Source organism: Ornithodoros turicata, chromosome 1 (assembly GCF_037126465.1).
Source record: "Ornithodoros turicata isolate Travis chromosome 1, ASM3712646v1, whole genome shotgun sequence".
NCBI lineage: Eukaryota > Metazoa > Arthropoda > Arachnida > Ixodida > Argasidae > Ornithodoros > Ornithodoros turicata.
In genome coordinates this window covers 130,930,876-130,951,491 of record NC_088201.1, presented here as the reverse complement: position 1 = coordinate 130,951,491, position 20,616 = coordinate 130,930,876, and the positions used below count along the sequence as shown (strand labels likewise).

General features: G+C 45.1%; 1 protein-coding gene across 5 annotated transcripts in view; it reads left to right on the top strand.

The window, feature by feature from the left end:
• Window positions 1–20,616, top strand: part of LOC135369020 (uncharacterized) — a 142,337-nt gene that overhangs the window by 79,848 nt on the left and 41,873 nt on the right. For 4 of the 5 annotated variants that reach the window (XM_064602633.1, XM_064602641.1, XM_064602625.1 and 1 more), the window contains one exon: window positions 16,708–16,872. The exons of the other annotated variant lie outside the window; for it this stretch is intronic. In XM_064602633.1, coding sequence (XP_064458703.1) covers window positions 16,708–16,872 — 165 coding nt within the window. The remainder of the gene's footprint in view (window positions 1–16,707; window positions 16,873–20,616) is intronic. 5 annotated transcript variants of the gene reach the window in all.

Genomic DNA, 20,616 nt, shown 5'->3' with positions numbered 1-20,616 from the left:
CTGCGACGTGGCTAGATAGAAACATTTGTAGAATAAATAATATATTCAGCTGTCTCTTCATATTTTCATTCCATATTGATAGAAACATTTGCCAAATTCTCACTTCAGAGGCAGCGTTAAAAACATGACATGAAAATAAGTGATCGTTCACACGTTCCTTATGCTTCGGCAGTAATAGTGCCCTGCTTGCCTTTATCAGTTGATCTGGACAGAGGAAACATGTTTGATATTTTCGTGATACCCCAGGTGGTGCTCTTTCCTCTATAGGGCTGTATCATTCACCAAAATTATAAACGTGTAACTCTACCAGATGCAAACTTTCCTGTAAAGGTGGCTTCCCGCAGCGCTAACGTGCGTGGGGCGAAGCCCGCTTTACGAACGATTTTGAGCGTATTTAAAGCATGTAAAAAAAAAATCCAACCAGTTCTGGAACGCTGTGTCCAAACTCAGCATTCAAACTAAAATATAAATTGGTATGCCTAGGAATGTCATAATGTGATGAAAGTCCATTTCTCACTGCACTTCCCAACAATTGTGCAATTCCACGAAATTCGGCGCAGTATGTCGTATTCCGCGAATTTTTGTGGAATCACGAAATCGCGGAAAAAGAAGAGTCTTATGCATGCACTAGAGGTTCACATATCACATGGGGAACTCTCACCCCAGTCATTAACACACTATGGCAGACATACAAAGCAAAGCACCGAATCCCGAGATAAATGGCAATGGCACTACAATACCGTGGCCAACAAAAGAAGCTGGTCCACAAATACCTATATTCTTGATTAAGTTTTTTTTTTTTTTTTTAACCTGACTGGTTTATGTCATAGCAACTTGAGTGAAATGAACAAGTATGCATGGTAAAATGTGAAAAACCTAGGCAGATGCATCTCAGCGTCCATTTGTAATCTTTTCCGAACTCAAGTTTTAGCTTGATTTGTACAACTGCGAGGAGTCCTACCTGCCTACCACAAAGAGGTCTGTACTTCATGGAATATAATGGCACAAGAAATCGGATGAACAGGTTTTCTCACCTAGAATCACGCCAACCTTGGGAGGAGTAAGCTCCTTCCGTGGTTGCTTCGAGTTGTCCCTTTTGTCTTTCGGTGCCAGCCGCCCTCCATAGCTCTTTTCTTGCAACTGTTCCGTTCCGCATATGGCCTGTGCAGCTTCGCGGATAACCACCGTGGGTTTCTTGATTTTCTTTATTTTCTTTATTATTTATTATTTATTTATTGATTTTCTTTATTAAGTTTATCTGCCAGAACATGTGACACAACTACCCCATCCTTAAGGTGAAACTGCACAGAAATGCAAATATCAGTAGAAGCATTTTTAAGGCACCAATGTGTGAGGAAGTATGCCTACACGTTTGTCGTCGATTTTTGTGAATGGCTTGAAGTCTGTGCTAGAAGGTGTCTGATTTCAGACTACAAGGTGTGACAGACAAGGGCTCCGTATTGGAAGGGGAAGCCACAGGACCTGGCATTTCTGTAGATGAAAGATTGACAATGCGTGTGCATAATTGGAAATCAGCAATCACGTTGCAACAAATACAGCTGTACCTTGGGCTGGCTCGTGCACAGGTGTTGACGACTGCCTACCAAACAGCTTTTCGTCTGAAAGATAAATAGCAGTCTGGTGTTAACATATAACTTGTACTATAATGCCCTTCCAAAAATATGCAGCACACTGGCAACAACAATTTTATTGTCAATAGACATATCTTGGTTTTTAGCTCTCAAAGAAGTGATATTTCGTTCTCTTTTTTTTTACAAAGCTGCTGCCAGTATGTAGCCTCTTCATTAACCTTCTTCGCTTCAGCAGCTGACGCAATACATTCAGAGTCCGAAACGTCCTACTCGGAGAAGTCTTCCCTGTCGCGGTGTCTTTTTCTTCTCACCTAGATGCAAAATGAATAAATGTAAATATACCGTGAGCACATAAAATATGGAAGGATTTACATCAGTTCTGGGTGCCCCATTGGCTTGGACGGCGTTCTTTTTTGCGTTCTGTAGATGCTTATCTATGATGTTCTCATACTCCTTTCGTGTTGACGTCGTCTGTTTTTTCTTTTTTCTTCTTTTCCTCCTGCAAATAGTGAATTATTTTTACTCTATGTGTAGACGCACGGCGTCCAAGTACCTGTCGAATTTCCTGCTTTTGTGAAGTTGACGCGGTGGTACTTTCCCATTGTGACGTGCTGTGCTTCGGCCCAAACACACTTTTGGACGTCTTTTTTCTTTCAAGCGTATAGCCTCTGTTCCTGCACACAAAAGAAGTGAAAGCGTCATGGACGCCTGCGAGAATCAAAACCACACAGCAAACGAGAGAAGGTGGAAACAAAACGGTTATGAGACGTGACGTTTCACAATATGAACACCATGTAGCTCAAAGAATAGCACTCACGTACCTGTGAAGTCACTGGTGCACGGCTTCCATGCGTCATAGGTAGCTGTTTCGTCGAAATCGTCTTCGTCTATGGGGTTGAAATTCACGATGTTGTCCGCATTAATGGTCTGCAAAGTGCTATCAAACTGGTTTAAGTAACGGACAAGGGCGTACATTTTCCACCACTCATAGAAATTTCCGAATTCCAGACCTACTAAATTGAACGCGGCGACACGGACGACAGTTCGGATCGGTACGCTGGCACATCTCCCAAACAGGCGGGTGAGGTCACGTGCACATGATCGCAGCTCCCAAGTGCAGTATCAGTGGCACCACAATTCAGATTCTGTGAATTAAATTTAGGACGGCACATCTCCACTGCTCGTGGTCAGGCAGGATTATGTGTTATACCATGATTATACATTTACATGCAATATCCCATATCGCTAAACGCAAAAATATTGCTATGCGCGGCTAGGCTCTGCTTCAAAACGCGCGCCACCAGGGGTCCTGTAGACCATATCATATCATATCATATCATATATTTACATCCACCGGACACATGTCGTTCCTGGTTTATTTGCGTGGTGCAGTAAGTGCTTCATGAAAGTCGAATTGTGCCTAAACCAGAATGTCATTTGGGGCGGCGAAGAAACCTAGAAAACGCTATCTGGAACCAGGCAGTACGCAGAGCACCTCCGACGTGAAACTGCCAAAATCAACGAAATGGCGCATGGAGGCGGCTCGTTTGGGAGCCAGTATAAATTTGTAGTCCGAGGAAGCGCGTATAGGAAGAGAATCCCGCCACGATGCCGAAGCAGATGCGACAAGTTCTAGTGGACGACAGACAGAGAAAAGGGTGTCTCGAGCATACAAAGGCCAGCCTGTCGACGCCGACGTTGAGACACCCATTGCCAAATCGCCTGCTGGCAGTACCAGTATACAGCGGCGTACACCATCCTATTCTCCGGCTGCCTTGCTTGAATTCAGTGTTCCATTAATTAGTGGTGGAAATATCTCCCAAGGCATCGTCCTCATTATGGATTATGCAGTTAAACACAAGTTACCGTGGTCGGCTGTAGAACACCTCCTGAAGCTTGTCAATAACTTAATCGAGAAACATGCACTTCCTCTGAGCAAGCACTTATTCAAAAAAAAAAAAAAAAATGACGGAGTGAGGCACAGTGACTTTGAATTCAATATCTACTGGCTAGGACTGTCTCCTTTTTTTGCGCAAGACGTCGGGTGACCTCAAAGAGGGAAACAGAGCGAGGCCCATTTGTACGCTGTGCAATGTCACATACACTGGAAAGCAACTCGTGGCAAAGAGCATCTTTTTGTCACACTTTCCTTGAGAAAACAACTGGAAACGCTTCTTGGGAGCAACCCAGTGAAGTCAGCATTGCCGAAACAACTGGAGAGCGTGACTGACAACAGCGACGAGCTCAAGGACATCACAGATGGGGCCCTGTACAGGCACTTCAGGGAGAATTGCAAGAAGTATGACATCACCCTGATTGTTTACAGTGACGGCAGTCCTGTGTTTGAGTCGAGTACTTGTTCCATATGGCCAATGCAAATTATGGTCAACGAGCTCCCTCCATCACTTCGGTTTCAACATGTGATCATTTGCACTGTGATGTGGTGCCTCACATCTCAGGATGTAACTTCTGACGCAGGCACTTGTGGACCAAATGAATGATCTGCTAAAAGAAGGAGCGAACTGGACTATGGATGGCCGTTCGTTCAACTCAAAGGTGAGCCAGAGTAGATGCATGCTGATGCCCAGGCGACGACAAAGAACCCATGTGTTGCAGAGCATAACAATGGGCACCAGGACTCACCATTGTGTCTCCTTTCAGGTGTACTGTATATGCAGTGTCGCAGAGGCGCCGCGTGAGCTACAATGCAAAATATGAAACAATACAACAGTTATTACGTACGTGGATGGCACCTCCATCCTGCAACGGTCGTCGAAGGTCAGGATACATTACTGCATATTAATATTATAGAAAATCTCACAGGATCTTACATTTTGCAGGCTTCATCAAGTATCCAGTGGATGGTGGACCGTTTGACGATAGGACAGACGACGGCTTCGTAGAGGACATGATTTCAGCTCACAGGACCGTCACCAATGTTGAACATCCCTGATTTCTGCGTTGTGTGGGGATTTAGCCCCGACTATATGCACTCTGTGGAGCCTGGTGTAACGCATCAGGTTACTGAGCTGTGGTTATCGGACAGTGAGGCAAGCTTTTATGTAGGCATGCCAGAAACTGTTGCGCTCATTAACGCTAGGTTGTGCAGCATAAAGCCGCCTAGGACATTTACGCGACTGCCTCGCTCGCTTAAAGTTAGAAAATATTGGAAAGCTTCTGAATGGGAACATTGGTTACTGGTCGCGGCCGTCGTTCAACAAAAAGCTCTCTCACGGGAATAACGTTTCATTCGTAAGTTCGTACTTGGTCGGCTGTTTCGTACCTCTGTCTGTGAGAGTCATCTTGAATCGTTCGTTTGCAAGCTGGCGCTGTGCTACACTTTTAAAAATGAACTTCACCACATAGCATGCTCCTAGCCAAACATCATTTCGAATGATATCCTTATCTGCCCTGATTTGTTGAAAACAGGAGGTGTACGCCTTTTTGTGACTATTATGAACAGCATAAATGTCACAGAAAAGGTGTACGCCTCCCGTTTTCGACAAATCAGGGCAGATAATGATATCATTCGAAATGATGTTTGGCTAGGAGCATGCTATGTGGTGAAGTTCATTTTTAAGAATGTACAGCTTCATTTCATTTCCTCCAGTGTTGTACAAGTTTGATTACTGGCTTGCTGTACCACTTCAGCAGCGAACACGAAACCTGGCCACGTCGTCACACAAACGTCGCTGACACGAATGATATTTCTAGTCCTCCGCGCTTGTCCGGTTGACCGTGATCGGTCTTGTAGTAGGAAGGTATATCAAGGGTAAACCTCCGAACACACGCATAAAACTGGACACGCGAGGTTCATCACAATGCAGATACCTGAACTGCAAGACAATCATGACTCCCGTCGTCTGCTTTAGGAGCTGGCTACTCATCTGGGCATGCTGCGCATGCTCTCTGGGTCACGTGAGCGGTCATATGGCACATAGGAGCATCCCATAATGCAATGCGAAGGCTGAAAAGGCCCGTCCCAACGGCAAAAACTTGGAAGGGCCGCTCCTGTGTTTCCTTCCTCCATGCGTGCAACAACGGCAGACCTACCACACTCTTAAAAATGAACTTCACCGCATAGCACGCTCCTAGCCAACCATCGTCTCGAATGATTCCGTTATCTGCCCTGATTCGTTGAAAACTAGGGCGTACGCCTTTTTTGTGACGCTTATGTTGTTCATAATTGTCACAAAAAAGGCGTACCCCTTCCGTTTTCAACAAATCAGGGCAGATAACGATATCATTCGAGATAATGGTTGGCTAGGAGCGTGCTATGCGGTGAAGTTCATTTTTAAGAGTGATGGGAACACAGGCTGAGGAAACAGTGGCACTTTCCAACACAGCAAGGGAGCGCAACAAGTCAACACCTTTTATCATCCATATAATATCAGCATCTTACTATTGCCATTAATGTTATTGAAACATGTCGTAGCCAAAAATTTTAATCTGTAAATGATTATGCACTTTAATTATCAGTAAATACGTTGAATGTCGAAATGTGCGTAAGACGAAGAGAACTATCTATCTATCCGTGATGTGCTAATTATTATTAATTTCGTGAGCTTTTACCTCTACTACTTTCCCTCTTAGCATTTTTTACCTATTTTTCATGCTCCGAAATATGCTTCAAAGCTTTAAAAGAGAAACTGTATGGGTTTAACAACTGAAACCCGCTAATAACAAAGTCGCTATTGTGTGTTTTCTTGTGATGTGTTCTGCATGTAGCTGGTAAAATGCCAAATATGAGAAGATACAAGCAGTATCATTATGATGGTGTCTGTACTGTACCGATTCGAACAAAACACAGACTACAAACTCGAGCAACAACTAAATATTCGTTCTGAACGCCGACACACAAGCCTTGCGAGAGTGACAGAAGTCTTGGCGAATCCGAAAAAGATGGGGATATGTTCTAACTTCCATGTTCGACGGAGGAGCGAAGAGTTACTTTCCTGCGATTTTTGTACACGACACGAGGCTTGTGGCTTAGTTGGCAGTGACACTATGTTATTGGATTACCCGAGGGGTCAGTGCCAGCCGAGGTTTGATAGCGGCTCACTAATGTTAGTTCGGGTGAATGGTTAACGGACCACTGTGGAGGCCATTATTTTGTTTTTGACCGCAGTGAATTCTGCATCAAACAAGGGTTGCTGTCTGCTAGATCCAAAGGCGTATGGCGCGCGCAGCTCGTGTCCTCGGCTAAGAATAGAAGAGAAAGAGGTCTTGCAGCTGCCCAGTGAGCCAGCTTCTTTCTTACACTGTTCTTGTAAATTTTACAAGCACAGTGAGCTAGCCAAGGTCGAACCCAGAGACTGGCTTTATCTCTTTTTTTTTTTGTAGGGTATGTCGGCCGGTTTCTTTGTCGAAGCGAGTAGTGGGGGAGGGGACAGAGGAAAATTCCATGTATAAACTGACGTTATCGCCCCCCCCCCCCCGCGTGGTTTGAGACACGCTATATGTCACCGCAGTGCCCTCCGTTATTAGCATAAAAACATATCAACGGTCAGCACAAGCGTATATGCCTTGAACAGCACGAGCGGTATGTCCTGCTGATTTCATACATTAAAAACTCAGCATTTTACTAGAAAAATTAATGCCACGACTCCATGGAGTTCCTGATAGGAACGTAATGTGGAATCACATTACAGATTTAGTGTCTGATGTGTTTCTGTTTAGCATAATTCACTATCGATTTTTGTAAGGGTATGCGGTGGAGTTCTCTTTTAAGACTGTAAAGTGTAGAAACAATCCCTCCAGAGGTGTAAACGTATTTTTGAAGAGTTGTTCGTTTATTCCGCGGATTACAAACAGACAGGTACCCCCTTCTCCTGATTCAAGAGGCTGCACCGGAAATTCGAAAGGGCAAAACGTTTTTTTATGCCGTTGTCACTGTGCTTCCTCGTAAGCATATATTCGAATCTCAATTTCTTTTAACGAGTGACTTGCACGGTATTGGAACAGTAAACCAAGATCGTGACTAGCTGGTATATTCAACAAAAGGTTCCTTGTCCGCTAAAACAGGAGCGCAATCTGTTCCTCGAAGTAATGTCAAGCCAATAACGAACACCCATCGAAAATACAATTTATAAAACAAACGTGCCACTTCTAACGCGCACCACTTATGCTTGTGCTCACAGGATACGAAAGCATGCCCTTGAAACGAATAGCGCGATCATGAACAACGCCACAGTCGTCGGCGTGTGGTTTAGTTGCGTACAACTGACGTTCCCGTGGAGATGCGGTCGCGTCGGAAAGTTCATCTATGAAACCTTTACACTATGCTCGGCATCGTCTACAATCTACCCGACCATTTCCTTCGTCCAAAAATTGCTTATATGTTAAATAAACGAATTTGAAAGCTGGTTATACGACCGCAGAAGCTCCGGCTGCTTAAAGGTCAGCTACGCCGATTTCCCGATGTGTTAAAACGGTTGTGATATTCAGAACGAGCACGTCCAACTGCCCCCGAAACGCACCTTCGTTTCTCAATTTTGTCTTCCTATTACCAAAAATTAATTAATCAAAGAAACCAAAACAAACCATGGGCGCAGCCATTTTTGTGACGTAGATGGGACAAACCTGCTCCATCTACGTCGATAGGGAATCGTGCTTCTGATTGGATGAAAGCTGAGGCTTTCTCCGACTTCCCTGGCGGCTTCTCCCGTTTGCGAGGAAATCCAGTTATGGCGGCCGTCTACGATGAGCGTTTCGTCCGAGGTAATCCCGAGAACTATTGAACGATGGAAACAACTGCGAACTCACCTCAACAACATGTTCGATGTGAAATTGTGATTATGTGCTCGAGAACTTCGCAGTTCAACCGTTCAGCTGCATTCACGTCGACCCGTTTGCTGCTTTTGCTGCAAGTGCAGGAATGGGAGCGATTGAGCAACAACGTGAGACTTGGTGGTCGTTTGAGCATATACCTGCAGGAGGACAGGTCTTCAAAGAAAGAAGACCGTATTTCTGCCCGTGTGCACATCGTGCGATTGCCAGGCTTGTTACACGACATACATAGGTTGTGCAGCATCATAGCGTGACCGCAATGAACGACGTAGGAATGTATCGTGACTATTCGAACTGCATCCGTTCAACCATTCGTCGGTTATATGAAAGTGGTTGCCCCGCACAAAAAGTGTTGGATGTAGTTTTGTAGTGTGTTGTTTATCTCGTAGAGCGCATCGCGGTATGTAGATCGAGAGCACTTATACGTATTTTTTGCATGTTTACTAGAGTGCGCGCATAGCTCTATGCCACACAGGCCATATTTCATTCATAATAGTTTCGCAAATAAACACATACGGGTCGATCTCATAGTGCTTTTGAGTTAGGCATAGTGTCTTCAAATCAGGGTATATGTATCCTGTTTGCTGGGCCGAGCAGATGTTATTAAGGGTAGTGCAACATTTCCCACTTCTTGAACCATGCTAACATTGCCAGAATAAGGAACATTACACCACTGTGTATTCCACACTCAGTTATCTCGCGACGTAAACCCCCCATTTTTTATATTGTGTACTCCACATGTTCAACCAAGCAGCACTTCCCATACCCGATTTTTTTTTTCCTTTTGAACATGTGTTTAAACTACACAACTGCCACTGCCACGAAATTAGTCAGTGACAAAAGGTATATGTACTGTATCACAAATTTAATGTCCTTGGTGGAAATGGTTGATGCTGTCCTCTGCCTTGTACGGTGCACTTCGTAGCAAAATACACAGAGTCCAAATGTTTTCCTTGTCCACAAATGCCCTGTCAAAGCTGAAATACCCTTATCAAAATGGGGAAGCCCGGGCTTGCTGGTCCAGAGAAACAAATATGAAACTTCAGCACTAAGTAACTGCATGCTCAGCAACTAAGGCTGGTGATGCCGAAGACCTAATATTTCTAGGTTAAATGAACAAAGGAGAAAAGACCACTGCGGCGTATTAATGTTGTTTCAAAAGTACAACACCACAAAATTTGTGAGAGTCAGTTGATGTATTTAGCTATGTTGGTCACCTCCTGCACCAATTTTTAATAAGGTTCAATTGCGTTGCTACCAACCAGGGCCTAAGCCTGACCTATGATCTAATAATAGTGAATAATAATAGTATCTATCTATGACCTATATGGACCTTCAACACTAGTTTGGTCTAGGTTTCACATGTGTCTTCTAGTGAAATTCGAAGCTGCTCTGTAGAGCTGACAGAAGACTTGCAGAGTAGAGAATTTTTTAAAATTTATATTTCCCAAAGAACATGTAAGAAACAATGTGCTGTACCAACTGTATTCAAAGAAATATAAATACACTTTGTTTTAGCTATGTGCACGTTACCAGATTACAGGTGACCGATGACACACAATGGGCGTCAATGATGAGGACACAAGAATACTACCACTGCAGGCACTGTCCTGGAATTCGAAGTCACCATTTGTCAGAAAGCAATCACCGCGCACAGCTTAAGGATCATATTGAGCTCCTTCCATTATTCTTTTTATTGACAGCATGTTGGCTGCCATCCAGTTCATGAAAGTGACCTTTATCGTTGAAAGAACGGTTCAACAGTTAGCGAGCTGGTGATAGTGTCCATGATGGCGAGATCTGAAGAGGAGATACAAGAAGGGACATACACACATTATGTTGAGACATTGTGTATGTCTCTTCCTATCCCTCGTCTCAAGGTTTTTCGCTATGGGGCTTCATGATGTTTCGTTCCGGAAACTTGACATATTTTTATGTAGAATTGTGAAGGTACAGCCAGGCGCTGTTAGCAAATCACACAGTACTTTTCTTGAAACAAGAATCCATAGAAGGTACACAATCATCTTAAGCATTGCACACATCTATGGGACATGTTAATCACTTTTGAATGTCACAGATATGTCATGGAGGCCGGCACACGATTAGTGGTGTTGAACAGACAACTATTTGTCATATTTTAGGCACAAAAAGCAGTTTTGGCACCTGCATGTTGAGACAGATGCATCTGTACATGCTTTTCCATGAAACAAATATATGAAGCAACAAATGTACTCTCTGCTTTATTATGGTTATTAGTCAACACTGCCAAGAATGTGGAAACACAGTCTTGTACCACCTACACTCTTCAAAATGACCTTCACACATGACACATTGTAGGTCAACGAGACTCCAGAATGATGTCCCTCCAGAATGATGTCCTTCTCCCCATTGGCTGAAAACATTTTTCTACTAGTTTGCATAAGGGGAAGTTAGTACAAGAAACGCACACATTCCTTTTTTGAGTAAATCAGTATTCAGAGCGTTACCATACTGTGGTAGGCCTGCAGTGCATTACGTGGTGCAGCACACACTGTAAAAAAATTCACCGTAGAACATGTCCCCCTTTCTAATGAGTCTTCTCCAGTTTTTCAAACTGCCATTTCCCACAGTACTTTATGGTATGACACAGTATTTCTAAATCTTTACTGTAGTTTACCGGTTGTAGCAGAAAAAAATACCGCTGTTTCCGATCACAGGACGCAAGCCATAAATGCTATACGGCAACAATACATGCTGCTGTCTAGCAGTTGTTCGTGCTTCGACGTGGCATGGTGCATGCAGGGCAAATTCCATGGTTAAAATATCCAAATGTGAACAACTGTTAGATTACATGATGTAGTATGCTGTATAGTACAGTAAAGCCTCCAAAGTCAGACACCTCCCTACCTCGGACAACTCCCCATGTCGGACAAGATTTCATTGCACGGGCAGGCTCCCATTGAAACTACATGGCGACGAAATTCTCTATGTCAGACACGTCTCTATCTCGGAAGTAGGACAGGGTTTTCCCTGCTAAGTCGGACAAAACCCTGGCCAAATTACCTCAATATCAGCCCATCTTTGCACCAAAAAGACCCAAAATGAGCCAGTGGCCTTGACTTTTGCCCCCTTTTTCGAGGAGGAGGAGGAGTGTCGTTGGGAGGAACCCGAGAGGTCTGCCTGTCTGATTAGCCGGCATGTTTCTCGGGAAGGGAAAGGTGGTGAGAGGAGGAGAGGAAAAGGGTGAAGTGGAAGATGGAAGGATAGCTGCGTCCATGGGCCGACTTCAGGGGAACTGTGCCGGCATACGCCTATTACACATCTCAGGGAAACCCAGGAAAAACCCCAGACGGCACAGCCGGCCCGCGGATTCGAACCGCGGACCTCCCAGTCTCCAAGCGCACGCGTTACCGCTGCGCCACCGGAGCTGGTGCCCCCTTTTTCACCTATACTGGTCTCAGCATTTTGTTGCTTTAGTTTTTAGAGTCCAAAAACAAGTGCTGTCAGTCTACATTGTAATTCTTTGAGTAAGCACTTGTCCTCGGTTTGTTTAGAGGCTTTGAAGGCACACTGCACCAAAGCAATGAAAAGCTGGCTGACGCTTGAGAGACAAGTACTAGCTGCTCGAAAAGCTCCACAGGTAATGCCACTGAGTGGAATCTGGATGGAATTGAATCTACTAAAATCAGTAATAATTATCAGTGAAGAGTGGGTAGAGGTATCACTACCACCAGGTACCACTAAGGACCATAAATTGAAGAACGGGGACATTTCTGGGAACACAACTGTGATCTTTTCTGTTTTTTGTTTCCCTCATATTCTCTAACTCGGACACCTCTATAAGTAGGACACACTCCGGCTGCACCGTGGGTGTCCAACATAGGAAGGTTTCACTGTATTTATGTCCTGTGTCATGTGACCAAAAACAATATGTGCTTTTGCTCATGCTGCCCTGCATAGGCGAAATGAGCTGCATGTGAGGATAACAACATGAAACCCGAGGCGCGGAGGAAAAGGCATGGCTTTACGATCTATGTGTCAGTTGTTTAATGTTGTAACTGCGTACCAGTTCGCCTGTACCTGAGAATAGGTTTCATGCATTGTACACGCACCTTAGACATGCATTGTGTGGTGTGTCGTGATAGTAATGCCACTGCCAATTGAAAAATTATTCTCCAGGTGGATTGTTTCCGTACAATCTTGAACTAAGCATACCAAAGGGTAGGGCATCTCGTGACAGGTTTACCTGTAAGTAAGAATGTAAATGTTAGCTGGAGTCATTGAATAATTAACATTATCAATATACTGCTGCAGATCATACCAACAATAGCACACACGATGCCCCGATATGTTCTGCAGGTATGTCTCTGTACTCACAGTATTAGTACAGCATCTACAGAAAGGCATAAAACAAGTTTTTGTATACATGATACCACTTGAATGCAAAACAAGCTTCTGCTGCATTGCCAGAACACAAGAGCGGACAGATTTACCTTACTTCACCTGAGAAAAAGAATGTACTGTTGTACACATGATGCTGTTTGAATGTAATCCTGAAACGTCTCGAAAAACATAATACACATCAACTGGAAGATTTCGATTTACCTTACTCAAAACTGTGAAAAAGTATGTGCTGTTGCACACATGAAACTGCTTGAACTGCCCTTGAGCGCTCTGGAAGAACACCTTATTTGTGACCAAAATACAACAGCTGAGCCAACATTTTAATTTATACCTTACTCAAAATAGACAAGATGTGCTGCCGTGCATCTGTACTGAGAATACACCCGCTGAGGCGTAATCTCTAAAGGATGAAGCAGTAACTGACAGATAGCATATTTTTCTTTTCTATGTGATGGAATTTGTACCGCATGCATGACTGACTTGTCTAACATTACGCGTCTTACGATTCCACATCAAGAGATCCATCGGGTCAAGAGATCCATCGGGTCAAGAGATCCACCGATGGATCTCTTGACTCGGAGAATCTCTTGACTCGTCTGAGGGTCCGCCAGGCTTGGATCTTTTGAGCCTTTTGTGTTACGTCGTTAACTCTAACATCGCTAAGCAGAAATTACTCGTATCGAAATACGAGGGACTCGTTTTACGTGCGGTATAAATAGAATAAAAATACAGGTGACAAATTAACATCTCATTTTTGTTGACTTGCCTACTTACTTTGTAACACATAGCGCAGTCCAAGAAAAGCCGACAGTTCTCTTATGTCATTTCTGTTAAAAACAGGTGGTTGCATTGTAAGATCAACCTGTTTGCAACGCAGAAGTTATAGAAGTGCTGTCATAGTTTTTTTTTTTTTTTTTTTGTTGACAGCGCTTCGTGTTGGAGATTATTTCTACAGTTAGTGTGGGCTACGTACACTCACGTTGGGTGGGCCGGCCGCTGTTTCAAGCACGTTGATTATTCAAACACTTCTTGTATCACAGCAGGCTCGTAGTCGAAGAGCCAACTCGCTGTTGTGGACAGACGTTCTACATGGCGGAACCGTGTGATCATGAGCTCTCTCAGCTTACGAAAGATAGCTTCATATGCTCGAACATCTGTTTGTGTTGGTGTGTCTGTTTTGTATCACGTTTTCCCTTAATTTTTTCCGCCGTCCACAAAATGACAAAGACAAAGCACTTTGCGGCTAGGCCCAATATTATCGGTAACAAACTTCAGTTCTGGCATCAAGTGGGGACGGCTGCTCCAATGGACACAAAAGTACAAAGACAACTCTGAGTCCAGCAGTATACCCTGCATTTGGGGGTTGAGGTCAATGAACGTGACACGTCAATGTTGATTGTAAAGCACAGACAGACAGTATTTTCCCGCACGGTCAGTAAAAGAATAGAATAACGTGATAAGGTGGCGGCCAATGAAAAGAACGCGACAAGGATTAGTTTTAAGCCCTGCGGTCTACGATTCTTTGTAAGTTGAGCTCAATATTCTTGGTAACAAGCATCGGTTCTGGCATAGCGTGTTACGGCGCTAGGGGCAATGGACATAAACGTGCAAAGGCAAAAGAGGGACTCGCCGCCGTAACCTACAGCACAACCTCAGGATTTTCTCGCTTGCTTTTTTTGTGCGTGTGTGGTAAGAAGAGAGAAAACACCAAAAAATCTTCACTGTTACCGGGCTTCCTAACTTAGTACAGCGCAATCGTTCTGCAATTTACATGGTATGGGATCGACTTTCTTTTTTGTCGGGAATCCTGACCAGTATGACGCTTTGACTGGTTGGATCTCTTGATTCGCCTGTCACGTGACCGGTTGGATCTCCTGACTCGATGGATCTCTTGACGCTTTGGATCTTTTGACTCGCCTGTCACGTGACCGGTTGATCTCTTGACTAGTTGGATCTCTTGATCGGAAGCGGCGTCTTACCTTTATCTGCTGCCTAATCCTGCACCTGCAATCTCCTGCTGCAGATAAGGTTGGCACATCATCCCGCACGAGACATCTTCGGCTTCTTGTGAGACAAGTACATTCGTACGAGCCAAATGAACAGATCAAATCGCTGCTTTCTCAGGTGGCACCCAGTCGGAGTTATAACCGATTGTTGCAGTCAATAGCTTTTTCTTTCGCCTTTCGGAAAGTTGTGATTTGAAACATTGGAACTGTATGCTGAAGTGTGGAAGTGTTCTTGCAGACGGGAGCAAAACGCTCACGCACTCTCGCCACGCAGCACAGAGCACGAAACACACCAGGGAGTCTGTACTGGCATAGCAAATGCTTCGCAGTCGAAGGAAGCAAAACTCAGCGTTCCACTCCTCGTGGGTTCAGCGAAGTCCAGAAATATACTGGCTCCCTAATAGCGAACTGTTTATCACTTCCCCAATGTCAATCTGCGCAGCAGACGTCTCGGCAGAAGAAACTGGCCGGCTTGGCGGAAGAAACCAAACCAAAAATCATGCCAAGCCGGAGCACGGGCAGTCCACGAATGTGTCGTCGACACAGGGTTTGCGGGCCACAAGACGGAATGTCAGTGAAACTAAAAATTCACGTTTTTGAAAACCGCGAGGAGTTTGGGAAAACTATTTTGCTAACATAATCACTGTTCCCTTATGAACAAATCGTGTCAGTACCATTCCATTCTGTAACACTCGAAAATCTGCGTAGCTGAGCTTTAACGTCATTCCCTAAGCTATTGCAGAGCCGTATATTAAAAGGCAGTCTGGCCATTAATGGGTCATGCCTATCTGAAGGTCCACCCACTTTTTCTGCTTTCTGACCAATAGAGTCTTGAAATATGGGGCGCTATCAATCAACCTATCCTCAGTATTTGTCCTTCTATCTAACATGGGCAGCGCCATTTTTGGTGGCAAGTGGATTGGATGGGATTTAAATGGATACCTCTCGATATCTGCAAAACTAGTGGATTTTTTGTGCAAATTTGATGAACACCACCTACAGTACGTGGGAATTGTCGTCTGCTTCCGTCGTTGTACGGCTGCCGGGATAACCACCTGCTGGGTGCACATTCTGTCGTCGTTACGATTTTGAAACAAATCTACCTGAATAGTTGGGATATAAAAGGCAAGAATGATTATACCCATGAAATCCAGGAAATAAATATAAGATTGTACAGGACAGTGTCGTTTTTTTTTTATGATTTCGTTGTGATCGCCGCGATCGCCGTACTCACTAGGCCTAACACCGGCGACAAAACGTGTTACTTTCGATTAGATATCGATGGGTGAGCATCAGTTGAAACTGATTTCCAAGGAACGTATATGAGGATGTACATTTGCAGCGTAAAATCCGAGTAGTCTGAAAATTTTTGCACGAAATCCCCGCTTCACTGTGTTTGCTTTCGTCGCCATTTTGGGTGGCAGTGAGGTGTCATGGCGACCCCCTGATAATAAGCAAACCAGTCAGTGGAGCGAAACTGTGATTGATCGGTCGAGCCTCTTTTTGTGACTCCTCCCAATGGCGAGACTCTCTTTTAATATACGGTTCTGAGCCATTGAGTCAAAGTGAGCAGCTCAGAGTAGGAAAAGCGCAGCTTTGATGCGCCGTAACTCTGAGACACCCGCACGGCCCCGCCATTTTTTTCTTCACTCAAGGTCGCGCCCTCATTGGTTCTTAGGGAGTACCGTTTACTTCAACATTTCCCTTGCATTCTATTTGAAGATAACGATTATGGTAAAATCAGGAAAAGTGAGGATCTCTCTTTCGCAGAGGCGTAGTTTTACTCCAGTATGACCTGATCTCGCTGTGGCACTTTTACAACAAAAATCGCTATCAGAACAAGAAGCCTCTGCGAACGCCAGTGCCATCCTATCAAGTGCGCAATTTTCACGTATGACTGAATACGCGGTTGTACTGACTGAGTTGTCCATTAAAAGGTTCGGACGCTGGAAGACGTTGTGGCCACAAAGAAAGCATCGGGAATGGGACCCGTCGGCATCGGCCTCCGTCTTTTCATGTTTAAATGTGCGGGCGACATATACGATCAGAAGCCTATCAAAGAATGCAATCCAATGCCACATGAATGGAAGGCCACAAGGAAGGTGAGTAGCAATTGCTTCTGCTTAGTCAAGTAGATATTTTCATATTTGTTCACAACGTCTTTGATGAACTCTGATCATGTCGGATGCTTGCTTCCGAGCACCATGGTACCCTGTCGGTAAGAAGTGCTCCACCACAACTTGTCATCCTGAAGCGTATAGACGGTATCCGTTAAGCGGTATCGGCTGTCTTGCCCTTTCGTAGCTCCATCTATCGATGGGTGGATTGCCACCTGCTTCTTTTCACGGAGCGCGCTATGCGTTGCGGGCAGTGTTGAATGCGTACTCCACTCTACACTTCACGCGGTCGAAAACTGCCGAGCTTAAAGCCACGACGCCTGCCGATGACGACAATGGCCACCGTTCGTAGCAGCCCAGAACAACACAAAACACCTGTTGCCGAGGGTACTGAAACGCGGCTCGAGGGCAGGACAGAAAGGTCCATAGGCGTCGGGGCGCTCACGGTGGGCTTAGTCGCGGGAAGATCTGTTTTTCGTGCGCGTAGTTGACAATAGAGCGTCTTTCACCAGATATTCCAATGGGCGCCTCGAGGTATAAAGTCACAAGAAGCGCAATCTGCAATGGATCTTGCAACCGTGCTCCCCGAAGGTTGTTTTCGGTCACCCCAACAGGCAAAGGTAACGGAGCCGTTTTCGTTTCCGTTACTGCGTCCGCTACTGGCCAGCATTTGTTTCTGTGTGAGTTCCCGAAACAACAATTGTGCCGTCAAATTGAGACTTCGTGTTTGTGTCTGTCCCTTCGTGTTCCCTAGTCTCGGGTTTTTTTACATTATGCATAGATTTTATATCCGTCGATATACGATATGTTTCATCTAAATTCTAACTGGCTACGTACTCACCGGAGGATTGTCGTATTTTCGGCAATTACCTTCTGGAAACTTTTGCCACCATTGAGGAAGGCTTTTGACAATTTGAAATTGAGGGAAATTCGTTTTTTTCAATTGAACTTTGAAAATTGCCAAGCGAACCTCACTTTCTTTTTACCGAAATATGAAGTCTTCCACGGATAGCCACACACCCACCCGAAACTACACTCTTAGAAATGAACTTCACCTCATAGCACGTTCCTAGCCAACCATCATCTCGAATGATATCGTTATCTGACTTGATTTGTTGAAAACGGGAGGCGTACGCCTTTTTTGTGACAATTATGAACAGCATAAGTGTCACAAAAAAGGCGCACGCCTCCCGTTTTCAACAAATCAGGGCAGATAACGATATCATTCTAGATGACGGTTGGCTAGGAACGTGCTATGAGGTGAAGTTCATTTTTAAGAGTGTATGCACAGTATCGCAACAGAAATAGTAAAAAAAAAAAATCATATTTAAAAATTCGGCCCCGCCGGCTTGATTGTCGCAAAGAAAAGCGCACGGTATTTGCAGGTAGAGGAAACAACAACTTTATTTCAGGATAATGGGTGGGGAGTTTCAGCGCCGGGAGCGATGCTCTACCCCACACTCTTAAAAATGAACTTCACCGCATGGCACGCTCTTAGCCAACCATCATCTCAAATGATATCATTATCTGCCCTGATTTAATGGCAACGGGAGGCGTACGCCTTTTTTGTGACACTTATGCTGGTCATAACTGTCACAGAAAAGGCGTACGCCTCCCGTTTTGAACAAATCAGGCCAGATAACGATATCATTCGAGATGATGGTTGGCTAGGAGCGTGCTATGAAATGAAGTTCATTTTTAAGACTGCATTGGCAGGGAATCAAGGAATGGGTCCCGTTACAATGAGTATCGAAGTCCTGTGGCGTCCAATAAGGCGAAGAGAGCCTTCAGAACAGAGCGTTGGTGAGTTGGATGCGGCCACGGGCCAAGCAATTTGGTGAGGGAGAGGGGACGGGAGTCGAGTTCGTTGAGGGAGGCGGAGAGTACGGAACGGGAAGGGCGGTAGTGTGGGCAATGGAGAAGAATGTGCTCGAGATCTTCAACAGCACACTCTTAAAAATGAACTTCACCGCACAGCACGCTCCTAGCCAACCATTATCTGGAATGATATCGTTATCTGCCCTGATTTGTTGAAAACGGGAGGCGTACGCCTTTTCTGTGAGATAATGGTTGGCTACGAGCGTGCTGTGCTGTGAAGTTCATTTTTAAAGAGTGCACCGCAGTGACTGCAGTGGGAAGAGTTAACTTGTCACAAGCGGTAGCGCCACTGTGATCATGCATAGCTGGGCGGCCTCACTCATGAGGACCCTCATGAGGACGCCTCACCCTCACCTCACGACGGATGAGGTGAGGGTGAGTGAGGCCAGACCACGCTGAAAGTTCCTCATGAGGACAGTCGTGAGGCATTGTCCCTCATGAGGCCCACCGTGAGGGCCCTCATGAGGCCAGTCGTCGTGGGGCCATCAATACGTGAGGGTACAACGTATTCCGTGAGGAGCCTCACAGATGAGGCCGTGAGGCCCTTTGTGAGGAGCCTCACCGATGAGGTCGTGAGGCCTTTTGTGAGGAACCTCACCGATGAGGCCGTGAGGCCTTTCGTGAGGAAACTCACCGATGACGTCATGGGTCCATTCGTGAAGAGCCTCACGGATGAAGGGGAAGCCACTGTAACCCCTCGCTTGGAGAAGGTGTGCGTCAGATGACATCACTCTGCCCGAAGGGCAAATGGAAATTCGAAGATCTTCAAGGATCGCCATGTTCCGTTCTTAGGTTTCATTCCTCCATATACAGGGTGGTCAACCAACCGTGATAGAAATTCATGGTAAAAGACGTTGGCCCCGGAGAGACATGCGGTCAAGGGATTTTTTTTTCTGCCAATAACTTTTGCCACATATTGGTAACATTTTTATTTCATTTTAATTGATGGAAAGTTAATTTCTTGAATTGAACTCTGAAATTTTCCAAGGCAACCTGACGTTTTCTTTGCGGAAATGGGTTCCCCGTGGTCATTTTTCTCAGTATAGCACATAATCCCATTCGTAATGCAATGGCAATTGCCGAAATAAATTCGTCGAAAATTCGTGGAGATGAGCCCTTGGCTCCGCCTCTTTTTTGACGGCTCTAAGTTTGAACGCAAAGCTGCGAAGAAAGGAGGTTACATTGACACGCCACACGAGGGGGGAAAGGGTTACAAGCGTTACCCACGGAGCAAACACCTGTGGTGAGTGCGGGAATCAGAGCTATCTTATCAAAAATGAGGTCACCCGACGTGTTGACAGGTAGGGAAGGAAATACATTTTTGGACCGTTTTGCACTCCGGTCTCAGTGAATGCAGTGAACAAGTAAACGGCAGCGATGGCAAGCACCGTGTATTCCAACCAAGAAAAAACAAGGATGATCATTGCTCTGGGGGCTGCAGGTATGGACTATGACAGAGCAGTCCTCAAATACAGTGAAATGCTTCCACAAACTAGGGTGGTGAGCTCTTGTACCATAAGGCGTGCATTTGTGAGACTGTCCACAACATGGTGTTTCCATTCCGGTACCCAGAGCCGGTCACACCCAATCTCTGCCAGTGAGTCGACACAAACAGACCAGGCCCTGAAAGAAGTAGGAGATGATCTCCACGTAAAGTCTGCGCACCCTGGCAAAGTGAGTACAGATATCAAAGTCAAGTGTGCTGAGTACACTACACAAGCACAAACTTCACCCATACCACGTGAGGCTTCATCAACATTTCCAGACGGGCGACAACCAGAAACGGATGGATTTCTGTAACTGGATCCGATGTCGGACCCAGGAAAGCAGAAACTTTGTGAACAGGGTCAT